This window comes from Mobula birostris, chromosome 32, assembly GCF_030028105.1.
Source record: "Mobula birostris isolate sMobBir1 chromosome 32, sMobBir1.hap1, whole genome shotgun sequence".
NCBI classification, from domain to species: domain Eukaryota; kingdom Metazoa; phylum Chordata; class Chondrichthyes; order Myliobatiformes; family Myliobatidae; genus Mobula; species Mobula birostris.
In genome coordinates, this window is record NC_092401.1 from 4814590 (window position 1) to 4827644 (window position 13055).

Below are 13055 nucleotides of genomic sequence, written 5' to 3' on the forward strand. Positions count from 1 at the left end.
AGTTTGCTGACGACACAACTATTGCTAGCAGAATTTCGGATGGCGACGAGAAGGCGTACAGGAGCAAGATAGATCGGTTAGGTGAATGCTGTAGCAGCAACAACATTGTACTCAACATCAGTAAGAACAAAGAACTGATTGTGGACTTCAGAATGAGTAAGAAGAGGGAACACACACCAGTCCTCATCAAAGAATCAGAAGTGGAAAGGGTGAGCAATTTCAAGTTCCTGGGCAATTTCAACATCTCTGAGGATCTATCCTGGCCCAACATATTAATACAGTTGCAAAGGAGACACAATAGAGGCTGTATTTCATTAAGAGTTTTAGGAGATTTGTCACCAAAGACACTGGCACATTTCTACAGATGTACCATGGTGGCTACATCGCCATCTGTTATGAGTGGTGGGAGGTGCACAAGATCGAAATGAGCTGCAGAAAGTTGTAAACTCGGTTAGCGCTATCATGGGACTGGCCTCCCCATTATCCAGGACATCTTCAAGGAGCGATGTCTCATTAAGGACCCCATCACCCAAGCATGCCCTCTTCCTGTTGTTCCCATCAAGGATGCAAAGGAGCCTGAAGACACACACTCAGCGATTCACGAACAGCTTCTTCCCCTCTGCTGAATGGACATTGAACCCATGAACACTACCTCACTACTTTTTTTTTCTCTCTCTTTTTGCGCTATTTGACTTTATATATTTATGTTATACTTCATGTAATTTAATTTTTGTGATGTATCGTAATATACTTCTGCAGCATAGGAACAAATTTCACAACATGTGATATTAAAGCAGTGATATTAAACTTGGTTCTGATTCTACAACTTGCTGCTTGAATTCAGATGTTGCTTGCAGTAGTGAAGTTGAAATCCAGCTAGGTTCAATGAGTTTTTTTCCCAGTACCTGACTCTGGGTCCTCTTGCGCAGTGGTTATTCTCCGCTGCGACAAGTTCCTAGGTGTAGATGTCACTAACAATTTGTCCTGGTCAGGACACAGTGGCCAGGAAAGCACATCAGTGCTTCCACTTCTTCAGAATCAGATTTATTATCCCTGTTGTTTTGTACAGGAATAATGAGGTTGTGTCGTTGGTCCGTTCAGGAATCTGATGATAGAGGGGAAGAAGCTGTTCCTGAATTGTGACGATAGTAATGAGGAGTTGTTCCTGAATTCCACAGCAGGCAGTGAAGAAAGCGAATGGCATGCTGGCCTTCATAACAAGGGGAATTGAGTATAAGAGCAAAGAGGTCCTCCTGCAGCTGTACAGGGCCCTGGTGAGACCACACCTGGAGTACTGAGTGCAGTTTTGGTCTCCAAATTTGAGGAAGGACATTCTTGCTATTGAGGGAGTGCAGTGTAGGTTCACAAGGTTAATTCCCAGGATGGCGGGACTGTCATATGTCGAAAGATTGGAGCGACTGGGCTTGTATACTCTGGAATTTAGAAGGCTGAGAGGGGATCTTATTGAAACATATAAGATTATTAAGGGATTGGACACGCTGGAGGCAGGAAGCATGTTCCTGCTGATGGGTGAGTCCAGAACCAGAGGCCACAGTTTAAGAATTAGGGGTAGGCCATTTAGAACAGAGTTGAGGAAAAACTTTTTCACCCAGGGAGTGGTGGACATATGGAATGCTGTGCCCCAGAAGGCTGTGGAGGCCAAGTCTCTGGATGCTTTCAAAAAAGAGATGGATAGAGCTCTTAGAGATAGCGGAATTGAGCGTTATGGGGATAAGGCAGGAACTGGATGCTGATTGTGGATGATCAGCCATGATCACAGTGAATGGCGGTGCTGGCTCGAAGGGCCGAATGGCCTACTCCTGCACCTATTGTCTATTGGTGCCAGAGGGGTGGGTGTTGGTCATTGGCTGGTGCTGGAGGGGTGGGTGTTGGCCATTGGCTGGTGCTGGAGGGGTGGGTGTTGGTCATTGGGTGGTGCTGGAGGGGCGGGTGTTGGTCATTGGCTGGTGCTGGAGGGGTGGGTGTTGGTCATTGGCTGGTGCTGGAGGGGTGGGTGTTGGTCATTGGCTGGTGCTGGAGAAGTGGCAGTGTAAAAGAGAATGCCTAGGAGAAGGATGTAGGGTTTTCTTGGGATACAGAGAGAGATGATGAGAATTAAACTAAGGGAATTGGGGGTGCAGGAATTCACATTAAAAGGGTTGCTGGGCATGGGTGAGAGAGCACAGGTTAGGGTATTTTTTAGCTTTCTTAAGGGATACAGGGGTTTTTTATAGGATATGACAGATAAACAGGAATAGGGTACTAGGATGGCCAAAGATGGGAGGATGAAGTATAGGTTAGGGTGTGTGTGTGTGTGAGATTGGGTGAAGGGATTTAGAACGTACGTCTATGGCACACTCTGGAGCAGAAGGTGGTGGTAATGCACCATTAAGCTGGGTGCCAACCGCCATAAAACAAGACACAGGCAGACAGGGTTTTCTCCTTTGCTGTGGATACACAACAGCAAGGAACCTGTGCTTCAGATGAGCTGTGTGAAAAGGGGTGATCTGAAGTGCAACAGGTTTGGTTCTGGCTTCAGCTCTTTGGTCAGGAGATATACCCTGAAACACTATGCCAATGCTTTTAATGTTTTTGCTCAGGTGTGCTCCCCAATGGATACAACCCCCCCGCGATGCTGTGTTGGGATGTCCTTTGTTCAGATGAACCCATCAAAGATGACAAAGATTTGGATGAGTATAATGTGGATGCAATTGTGCAGTATTTCCTACAAACTGCACACAAACAGGTAAGTATCCATCCTCGCGTGTGTGTTGGGAGATTCCAGTGGGTTGTTGGAACCATGACAATTGGAACTACCCTTGTGTGGCTGGCTCTGGCCAGGACACTTCAACCGGGGAAGTACTGGCCATGACATCTAACTTTGCTGCCTAACAGATGCACGAAGCACCCTGCAGGGTGACCGGGTAGAGTGGTGCAGTCGCAATGCTTTCCTTAGTCAAATAGTCAAAAATGTGACCAGTACCACCAGAGACTGCTCAGGGGCAATCCACCAACCATCACTCATTCTCCTTCCCCTTCCCAGTGTCAATTACCTTGCGCTAGGTCGTATAAACTCAGAGTGCGTCTGTCCACCTCCAGTTCTCACAATGGATGGCAGGAGGGTCCCATTTCGCAGCTTACAAAGTTTATTTTTATACAGTTTTTTATCTGTTTTGGCTGCAGTCTTGTTTCACTTTAATTCATGGCCATGCAATGTACCAATCTTCCTTTGGTTGCACAATGATGAGAACATTACATGCCTCCTGCCACGTACTCATTTAGCATATAGCAAAGCCCTCTGGGATTATTCAGGTTCCATTTTGTCATGTTACAAGATTAAATAACACAGAAACATAGAAAGCCTACAGCAAAATACGGGCCCTTCAGCCCACAAGGCTGTGCCGAATATGTCCTTACTTTAGAAATTACCTAGGGTTATGATTATGAAGACACGCAGTCCTCTTTTATTGTCATTTAGTAATGCATGCATTAAGAAATGATACAATATTTCCTCCTCCTAAGGAACGAACCTTTGACTTTCTCAGGTCTTTACCTCTGACCACCTCATCCAACATCTCATTCCTAATAACGCCCTACTGGCAGGGTGAGCGATGGGGACCAGACTGGATGCTCGCATGGTTCTACCTATCAATCAGTCATTGGGGGCATAGATATGAGGACTGGAGTTGTCCATTCAGGATTTCAGGAATTATAAGACTTGGCTAGACGACAGTCCAAATCAAGGCAATGTGAACGTCCTGTACACAGCTCAGACTTCTGACTGCACGTAGTTAGTGGTATAGAGTTGTCTCTTTCCTCTCCAGAAGCGAAAGACCAGTTAGAAAAGTGCGGTTGCTAGAATGATAGAACACTCTATCCTGATGGGCCGACTGGCCTGATTCTGCTCTTGTGTCTTTTGGTCTTGGGGCTCTCCGGTGCCCATTTTCTCCACCCCTCACTCCCACCCCCTCTGAGTCGACGTTCCCCCCCCCCCGTCCTTCCTCTGAGCGTCCTCACCATCCCTCCTCTTCAGGTACGTGTCTGACTCCCTCTGTAGATCCCCATCGAATCTGGCCCTGCGCGTTCAGTGCTCTGGGGATTAACCCAGGATGCGTTCAGAAAGATTTGCCCTTGGCACCAATGCCGTCTGCTCACTGCAGTGCCGCAGTTTGCCTCTGGCACCTTGTCTCAGCTTGACATGGGCATGGAAAAGTTGTTTATAAATTAGCCAATGGAGGCACGGTAGTGTGGTTAACACAGTGCTTTACAGTACAGGCAACCTGGGTTAAATTCCCACCACTGCCTGTAAGGAGTTCGTATATTCTCCCCCTGTGACCGCGTGGGTTTCCTCCAGGTGCTCTGGTTTCCTCCCACAGTCCGAAAGTGTACTGGTTGTTAGGTTAATTAAAGAAGGATCGCGGCCCGAAATGTCATTTCCATAGATGCCGCCTGACCTGCTGAGTTCCTCCAGCATTTTGCGTGTGTTTCGTTGGTCATTGTAAATTGTCCCGTGATTAGGCCTGGATTAAAATGGGGAGTTGCTGGGTGGTGAGACTGAAAGGGCCAGAAGCGTCACACTGTATCACAATAAATAACCCGTGGAAATGTGAAAATTCGCCTTTCCAGTTCTGCAGTAGTGGGTGCATTTTGCTCAAATAAAATGGTTGTCTTCCCAAGTAGCAGTTCAGACGGGGCCCGCCTTGTGAGTCCGCCCCTGATATTGGGCAGGTCTGTGGAAAGATAGAGGAAACTCGTACACTAGTTTGTTACAATGTGCAACTACACTGTAATTTTTTTTTCTCACTGAACAAATCATTAATGCCTCTATCCTTTAGATAACTTTGGTAAAAACTTTGAATCGAACAACATTCCTTATAAAGTTTTCTTGTCTCACACTCCCAAGTGTGCACTGAGCAGTTTCGGCTTACTTGTCAAGCACGCTTGTGAGGGTAAATATTCAATCAGACGCACTCCACAGCCAGGGGACTCCCACCTTCTGGAGATCAGACGATCCGAGAGCTCGACATCAAGTCGAGTGTACAGTCGAGAAGTAGGTGAGCCCCAGGCGGTGTTGGTGTTCCCAGGAGACAGCAGGTCTGAAACTCTCCAGGGCTTTTGGGGTGTTTTGGTGTGATTGTGAATGAATGTTTCAATGGAGTATTTCTGTCCTGCATTTTCAGGCCAAGCACTACAGAACCAAGCACATCATCATGACCATGGGATCAGATTTCCAGTTTCAAGATGCAGACATGTGGTACAAGAACATGGACAAACTCATCAAACACGTGAACGCCGAGGTAATGTCTCCTGCGCATTTGCGGGCTTATTCGGATTTCTGATTTAGAGTCGGCTTTAATTATCACTGGCACACACAGGACAGGCCGCCTCTGGTCCTTGGCCCTGGACTCTCAGACGTTGGGTCTCCAACCTCCAGACCCTGGCCCAGATCGCAGACTCAACCTTCAGGCCTCTACCCTTAACTCCCTTAGGAATCAAGAACCCATGAATCTCTGTTTTAAAATGCACACCAGTGACTTGGCCTACACAGCCTTCTGTGGCAACAAATTCCATAGACTCACCACCCTCTAGCCTAAGAAATTCCATCTCTTAGTTTGAAAGGAATGTCCCTTCATTCCTGGGTTGTGCCCTTAGATCTGAGACGCTCCCACTAATGGAAACATCTCTCCACATCCACTCTATCCGGGACCTGTCAGTGTTTGGTAGGTTTCGATGAGATCCTCCTCATCTTTCCAAACTGCTCTGAGCACAGGCGCAGAGATATCAAGCCTTTCACTCCCAGGATCATTCTGAGCCACTCCAGGGCCAGCCCAACTTTCCTTGGATACGGGGCTCAAAATTGCTCACTATGTTCCAAAGGCTGATGGCCAATGCTTTTGGATGTGTTGAGAATGTGCTTTGGGAAACTAGTCTGCCGTTACCAGACGGGCATAATTGTCTCCAGTGTCCTTGGCCTGGATTGGAATTGATGTTGGAGACCCTGTGAGGTCATCAGTTTGCTGGGAGTACTCGGGCAGCTGGTGGGCTTAGCGTGTTAGAACATCTTTGTGCGTTGGATAAGTACGTTCACTGGAACCTCTCGATTTGTTTATTGACAGCAAAGTAAAGGGAGCAATGTCAACGTGCTCTACTCCACACCTTCCTGCTACCTACAGGAGTTAAACAAGGCAAATCTCACCTGGTGAGTTTCAGGCTGTTTTTCTAACCACCTCCCCTCACTCTTGAAAGCATTGAACTCCTTACAGACCCATGGATGTGTAGGCCACAGAAGCCTTGAGCAAGAATCACTCATCGGGTAAAGATCAAGTAGTTTGTAAATGGAAAGTATTATTGTTGATTACTCAACTCCTTGATCAGCCTCTCGTTGGTTCAGGCACAAGGTGAGGAAAGCTGAACACTGGGGAACTTTGGCAACTCAAAGTCCCTTGTTCTCTCCGCACATCCCAGCACTCACACTGAACCCCGCGTGTGTTGTTTTCTTTTTAAATCCGGGGTTGTGTTTACGCTTTGGAGAACTGTATCCTGAACGCCATAGATTATACACACAGTGAGAACTTTATTGGTGCGGGAAGTAGCTCATAAAGTGGCCACTGGGTGTACGTACATTGTCATCTGCTGACATAGCCCATCCACTGCAAGGTTTGATGCGTCGTGCATTCAGAAATGTTTTTCTGCACACCACTGTAGTAACACATGCGTATCTGAGGTTACTTCCTGTCAGACAGAACCAGTCTGACAGTTCTCCTCCGACCTCTCTCGCTTACAAGGCATTTTCACCCACAGAACTGCCGCTTACTGGATGTTTTTTTCTTATTGCACCATTCTCTATGAACTCCAGAGACTGTTGTATGTGAAAACCACGGGAGATCAACAGTTTCTGAGGTACTGAAACTGCCCCATCTACGAACAGTAATTCCACAGTCAAAGTAACTGAGATCACACTTCTTCCCCGTCCAACGTTTGGTCTGAACGACGACTGAACCCCTTGTCCGTGTCGGCATTGAGTTGCTGTCACAGGATTGGCTGGTTGGACATTTGCATTAGCGAGCAGGTGTACCTAATAAAGTGGCCACTGACGGTGACAAGCAGCACAGAAGATGTACCCAGCACAGGTTACAGAGCTTGCACTGCGGACAGAGAGGTCTTGGGGTACAGGTCCATAGTTCTCTGAAAGTGCCTGGTAGGTGGTCAGTGCATGTGGAGTGGGGTTTAATGTTTTGCTGCTGCTTGTGTGAAGGGTGGGGGGGATTCGGGGCTTCTGTGTTTCTATCATTCATTCCATGGGGTCTCCTGTTTTCTGGATGTCTGTGAAGAGCAAGAATTTCAGGTTGTATACTGTATACATTCTCTGATATTAAATGAATCTTAAAACCTTACAAGCCTTGGGCAAGGTGTAGCACGTGCTTAGCCTCCTGATCAGGGTCAAGTGAAGCCATTGGAGCAGGTGGTGGATGGTTGTACGAGCAGCCGGTGCAGATCACAGGTCCTGGTTACGTGACCACTGACGCCAGGCAGACAATCTCTGAAAAGCAATAATGATGGCTGGCATTACCCGCCTTGTAAAGACACTGCCCAGAAGAAGACAATGGCAAAGCACTTCTGCAGAAAAGTTTGCCAAGAGCAATCACGGTCACAGAAAGAGAATGCTTATCCACGTCACATGACATGCCACATGACGAATGAACTGTATTCACTTCTGGTCACCCCTTTGCAGGAAGGGTGTGGAGGCTTTGGAGAGGGTGCAGAAGAGGTTCATCAGGACATTGGACAAACTTGGGTCATTTTCTCTGAAGCATCAGAGACTAGGGAAGATCTGAAAGCTGTACAAAGTTAAGAGAGGCTCTGCTAGGATAGGTAGTCATGTCTCTTCCCTGGGGTGGAAACGTTAAATACTAGGGAGTGTAGGTTTAAGTTGAGGGGGGAAAGTTTAAAGGAGATGTGTGGGAGGGCATTTATTTTTTTACAGGGAGAGTGGTGAGTCTTTGGAATAGACTGTCAGGGCAAGTGGTGGGAGAAGATACAAGACCGCTGTTTAAGAGGCTGGTAGACCAACACTTGAGTGTGGAACAGAGAGCGTGGGATCAAGTGCTGGCAGATGGGATTAGTTTCATTTGGCATCATGATTGGCACATTATTATGGGCCAGGTGGCCTGTTCCTGTACTGTTTTATGTTTTATTATGGTACACTAATGCAGTGGCCTTTCACCAGTTCACAAGGCACAGCATCACTGCCAACGTCAGCGTTTATTGTCAGCCCCCGGTTGCTCCTGAAGTGATAGCTCTGCTAAACTCTTTTACAAAACAACCTCGGGGTTAGAAAGTTGGGTCTGGAGTCACATGAAATCGCGTAGGGACACCGGATCTCTGCTGGGCAATAGTGAAAACAGGAAGTGGTTTACAAATATCCCCTTGTTCCACTTCGCTATCAGTAAAATTAGATTCAATTGTGAAACGCAGATGGGGATGTGAACCCGTTTCAGGATCAGTAGACCAGCAACACAAACATGGCACTGATCCTACACAAGATTGTTATAAGTCAGCACATTCTTCCCTCACATTGCTGGCTTTGTACAAATTAAAGAAATAAAAATATTGAAAATACATTGTAAGCGATGACAAGATCACTGCATGATGTGAGAGGCCGTGTATAACTGCAGTCTTCATCCCCCTTTCCGCAGGTTGGTCAAGACTGATGACTTCTTCCCATATGCAGACGGTCCCCACCAGTTCTGGACAGGTTACTTCACCAGCCGACCCGCTCTGAAGCGATACGAGAGGATGAGCAACAACTTCCTACAAGTGGGTAGGATTTGTATGTACCAGGTCTAACCTTTGGACCCAGGACACTGGTCCCGATTTGAAGCTGAAGAGTTTCATCTGGGGACGAGAGACCGTTCTGAGTTTGGCCCCAAGTAGCACACCCATTTCCAATTCCATAATGTACATCACCCCCCCCCCACCACCCCCCACCCCACCCCTGCTGGTGAACCTTTCGGCCTTGTCTCCAGACCTGGAACAAGTGGAACAGTGAGGTAGTGTTCGTGGACCATTGGCAAAGTAGGGGGGAGAACCTGTTCCTAAGATGCTGAGTGTGGGTTTTCAGGCTCCTGTACCTCCTCCCTGATGGTGGGGTCCTTAACGACAGATGCCACCTTCTTGAGACACTGCCTGTTGAAGGTGATTGGGGGGCTTGTGCCTGAGATAGAGCTGGCTCAGTCTGCAGCCTCTTGTGTCCCTGTGCATTGGAGCCTCGAAGCCAGGCAGTGATGCACCCAGTCAGAACGCTCTCCACCGTACATCTGTATGAAGTTTGCCAGAACCTTTGGTGATATGCCAAATCTTCTCAAGCTCCATATGAAGTAGAGTCACTGGTGAGCCTTCGTCATGATTGTACCATCGTGTTGGGCCCAGAATAGTTCCTCTGAGATGTTAATGCCCAGGGACTTGAAGCTGCTCACCCCTTCCAGTACTGACCGTTCACTGAAGATTCGTGTGTTCTCCCAACTTCCCATTCCTGGGATTGGCTTTATATTTCAATCGCAGATTTATTTAAATATTTTAATTTGATCGATTTTTAAAGTCTTCAGCTGTGGTTAGATTTGATCTTGTGCATTTAAATCAATAGCCCAGCATGTTGAGTCATTGGACTAGTAACTGTCATGACACCATTATACTCTTGATTGAAGATATTTCTGTGAAGCACTTTGCTGCGTTGAAGGTGCAACACAGAGGGAGGCTAATTGTAAAGTGAATTGGAAACATTCATGAAATAGGAGTACAGGTTTCCCCCGCCATCCGAAGGTAGAGCGTTCCTATGAAACGGTTCGTAAGCTGGAATGTCGTAAAGCGAAGAAGTAATTACCATTTATTTATATGGGAAAAATATGTGAGCATTCGCAGACCCAAAAATAACCTACCAAATCATGCCAAATAACACATAAAACCTAAAATAACAATAACATATAGTAAAAGCAGGAATGATATGATAAATACACAGCCTATATAAAGTAGAAATACTTTTCTACAATCACTGCCGCACTGTTCCCGCAGCGAAAATCTCACGCAAGCGCTCTCAGCAGAAACACTCTCTCCAGTAACCTTTAAGCTATGAAGCTGCCAAATCATACCAAATAACACATAAAAATACACAGCCTATATAAAGTAGAAATAATGTATGTACAGTGTAGTATCACTTACCAGAATCGGGAAGGCAGCGCCGAGCACACTAATGGTGATGGGTTAGGCTGAGTCGTCGGAGGTTCGGGTGGTGCAGTGGTCCCCGACCTCCGGGCAGCGAACTGATACCGATCCGCAGTGGTAGCCAGGACGTACCCAACACATCTTTAAGAAAAAAGCCGAAATAAACAAGCTAGTTAATTAGGTGCCGCCCAGCATGTAAATGTCAGCCCAGATCAGAGGCGACGCAATTGGCACCTTGTCCATTTCCTTCCATCTCCCTTACATCCACAACCCTATCCAAATGTCTCCTAAAAGTCTCTAATGTGTTTGCCTCTACCACCACACACAGCAGTGCATTCCAGACATCCACCATTCTGAGTAAAGAAAACTTGCTCCCCCTCACCTTCAATGCATGCCCTCTGGTATTAGACATTTCTACACTGGAAACCAGATACTCTCTGCCTATGCCTCTCATAATCTTACAAACTTCTGTCAGACCCCCTCTGCCTCTGCTAGTCCAAAGAAAACAATCGAAGTTTCTCTGGCCTCTCATGATGGTACACGCCCTCTACACCAGGCAGCATCCTGGTAAACCTCTTCATTATAATAATGGAGGCCATTCAGCCTGTCAAATCTATGCCAGCTCACACCACTCTCCCTGAGATCCCTCCACCTACACAAGGGGGAATTTGCTGAGGCCATTTCACCTGGCAGTCACAAGTCTGTAGGACCTGGGGTGGAGCTGGAACATCTGATGGAATTGTCAGCACCAGAGACCCCGGTTTGATCCCGACCTCCTGTACTGTCTGTGTGGAGTTTGCGCCTTCCCCCCTGTGACTGTGTAGGTTTCCTCCGGGTGCTCTGGTTTCTTCCCACGTCCCAGAGGCGTGGGGACTGGTAAGTTATCTGGCTGTTGTAAATTGCCCCCAGTGTTGTAGGTGAGTGAGATAATCTGGGGCTTTTATGGGAAGGTGGGAGGGGAACCAAGTGGGATTAAGTTGCTAGAGTGCAAATGGAGTTTGATGGTCAGCCTGTATCTTTCCATGACTCTTTGTCCAGTATAACATGGAAACTCCTCATGGACAGTGGCAGAGGTTGAAACTAAACCCAAGCAATGGACTGGAAAAGACTCCGGGAAGTGATGGATACAGCCCAGTCCATCACCGGTAAAGCTGTCCCCAGACTGGCACATTTACATGGAGTGCTACCACGACAAAGCATCATCCATCATCAAGAACACCTGCCATCCAGGGCAGCATTGAGTAGGAGGTACAGAAGCCTCAGGTCCCACACCACCAGGATCCGGAACAGTTATCACCCCACAACCATCAGGCTCCTGAATCGGAGTGGAAAACTTCACTCACCTCAACTCTGAACTGATTCCACAAACTACAGACTCCGGTTCAAGGACTCTTTGACAACTCATGTTCTCAGTATTATTATTTGCATAGTCTGTCTCCTATTGCACATTGGCTGTCCATGTGGGTCTTTGTTTATGTATGTCCTTTGTATATTCTGCTCTATTTCTTTATTTTCCTGCAAATGCCTGAAAAAGAATGAATCTCGGGGTAGTTACATGTATGTACTTTGATAATGAGCTAACTTTGAACTTTGAGAAGTCACTGGAGCTATCAGGAGCTCAGTGTTATGTAAGGTCAGCCATGTAGGGGAGATCCTGGAGCCTGTACTGAGCAAACTGGAGATGTTCTCCGGTCGGAAAGTTACTGTGTCCATATCCTTCACAGGTCTGCAATCAGCTGGAGGTTCTGGCAGCTTCGCACGCTCGTAACGGCCCGTATGGTGTTGGAGACAGCTCTGTGCTGAGTAAGTGCAGTGGTTTACTATTGTCACCTGTACCAAGATGCAGTGGAAAGCTTGTCTTACATACCAGTCAAATCGTTACACAGTGCATTGAGGTAGCACAAAGTGAAACAATAACAATGCAGAATAAAATGTTAAAGCTACCGAGCAGGTTTAGTGCAGGTAAACAATAACGTTCAAGATTATAATGAGGTAGATTGTTTGGTCAAGAGTTCATTTTATCATACGAATGTTTGTTCAAGAGTCTTATAAAAGCAGTCTTTGAGCCTGATTTTTTAAAAAAAATTATTGGAATTCAGTGTGGAATCGTCCCTCCCGGCCCTTCAAACACCCGATTTAACCCCAGCCTAATCACAGGACAGTTCACAATGACCAATTAACCTACCAAACAGTACGTCTTTGGACTGTGGGAGGAAACCGGAGCACCCGGAGGAAACCCACGCGGACACAAGGAGAACATACAAGCTTTCACAGGCAGCAGCAGGAATTGAACCTGGGTTGCTGGTACTGTAAAGCAATGTGCTAACCACTGCACTACCGTGCCATCCCAAGCATGATACCTGTTTTCAGGCTTTTGTATTTCTGCCCGTTGGGAGAGATGGCCGGATGGGCGGTGCTTTCAATGACGCTGGTGGCTGCTTTACTGAGGCAGCAAGAACTACGGTAGAGGCTGGTTGCCAAGAAGCCCTGAGCTGTGTCCACAACTCTCTGCGGTTTCTTGTGGCCACTTGCTGAGCAGCTAGGCATCCAGATGAGGTGCTTTCCTTGGTGCACTGGTAAAAAATTGTTAAGGATCAACAGAGACGCGTCAAATTTCTTTATCCTCATGAGGAACTAGAAGCGTTGGTGAACTTTGTGACATCAGCGTGGTAGGACCAGGATTGTCTATTGATGTTCACACCTCAGGACTTGAAGCTGTCAACTCCCTCAACCTCAGCATTACACACTTTAACAGGAGTGTGTGCACCCCAACTGAACTCACTAAGATGTTTGTTGGATTAGAGAGTATGATCTTATAAGGAGAGGTTGGACATACT

The 13055-nt window shown here is 46.9% G+C and overlaps 1 protein-coding gene across 1 annotated transcript in view; it reads left to right on the forward strand.

Annotated features, from left to right (window-relative positions):
• The window catches only part of man2b1 (mannosidase, alpha, class 2B, member 1), a 63453-nt gene that overhangs the window by 19657 nt on the left and 30741 nt on the right, over positions 1-13055 (forward strand). The window contains exons 6-10 of the mRNA XM_072248560.1: positions 2601-2746; positions 5181-5297; positions 6117-6199; positions 8697-8817; positions 11943-12021. Coding sequence (XP_072104661.1) covers positions 2601-2746; positions 5181-5297; positions 6117-6199; positions 8697-8817; positions 11943-12021 — 546 coding nt within the window. The remainder of the gene's footprint in view (positions 1-2600; positions 2747-5180; positions 5298-6116; positions 6200-8696; positions 8818-11942; positions 12022-13055) is intronic.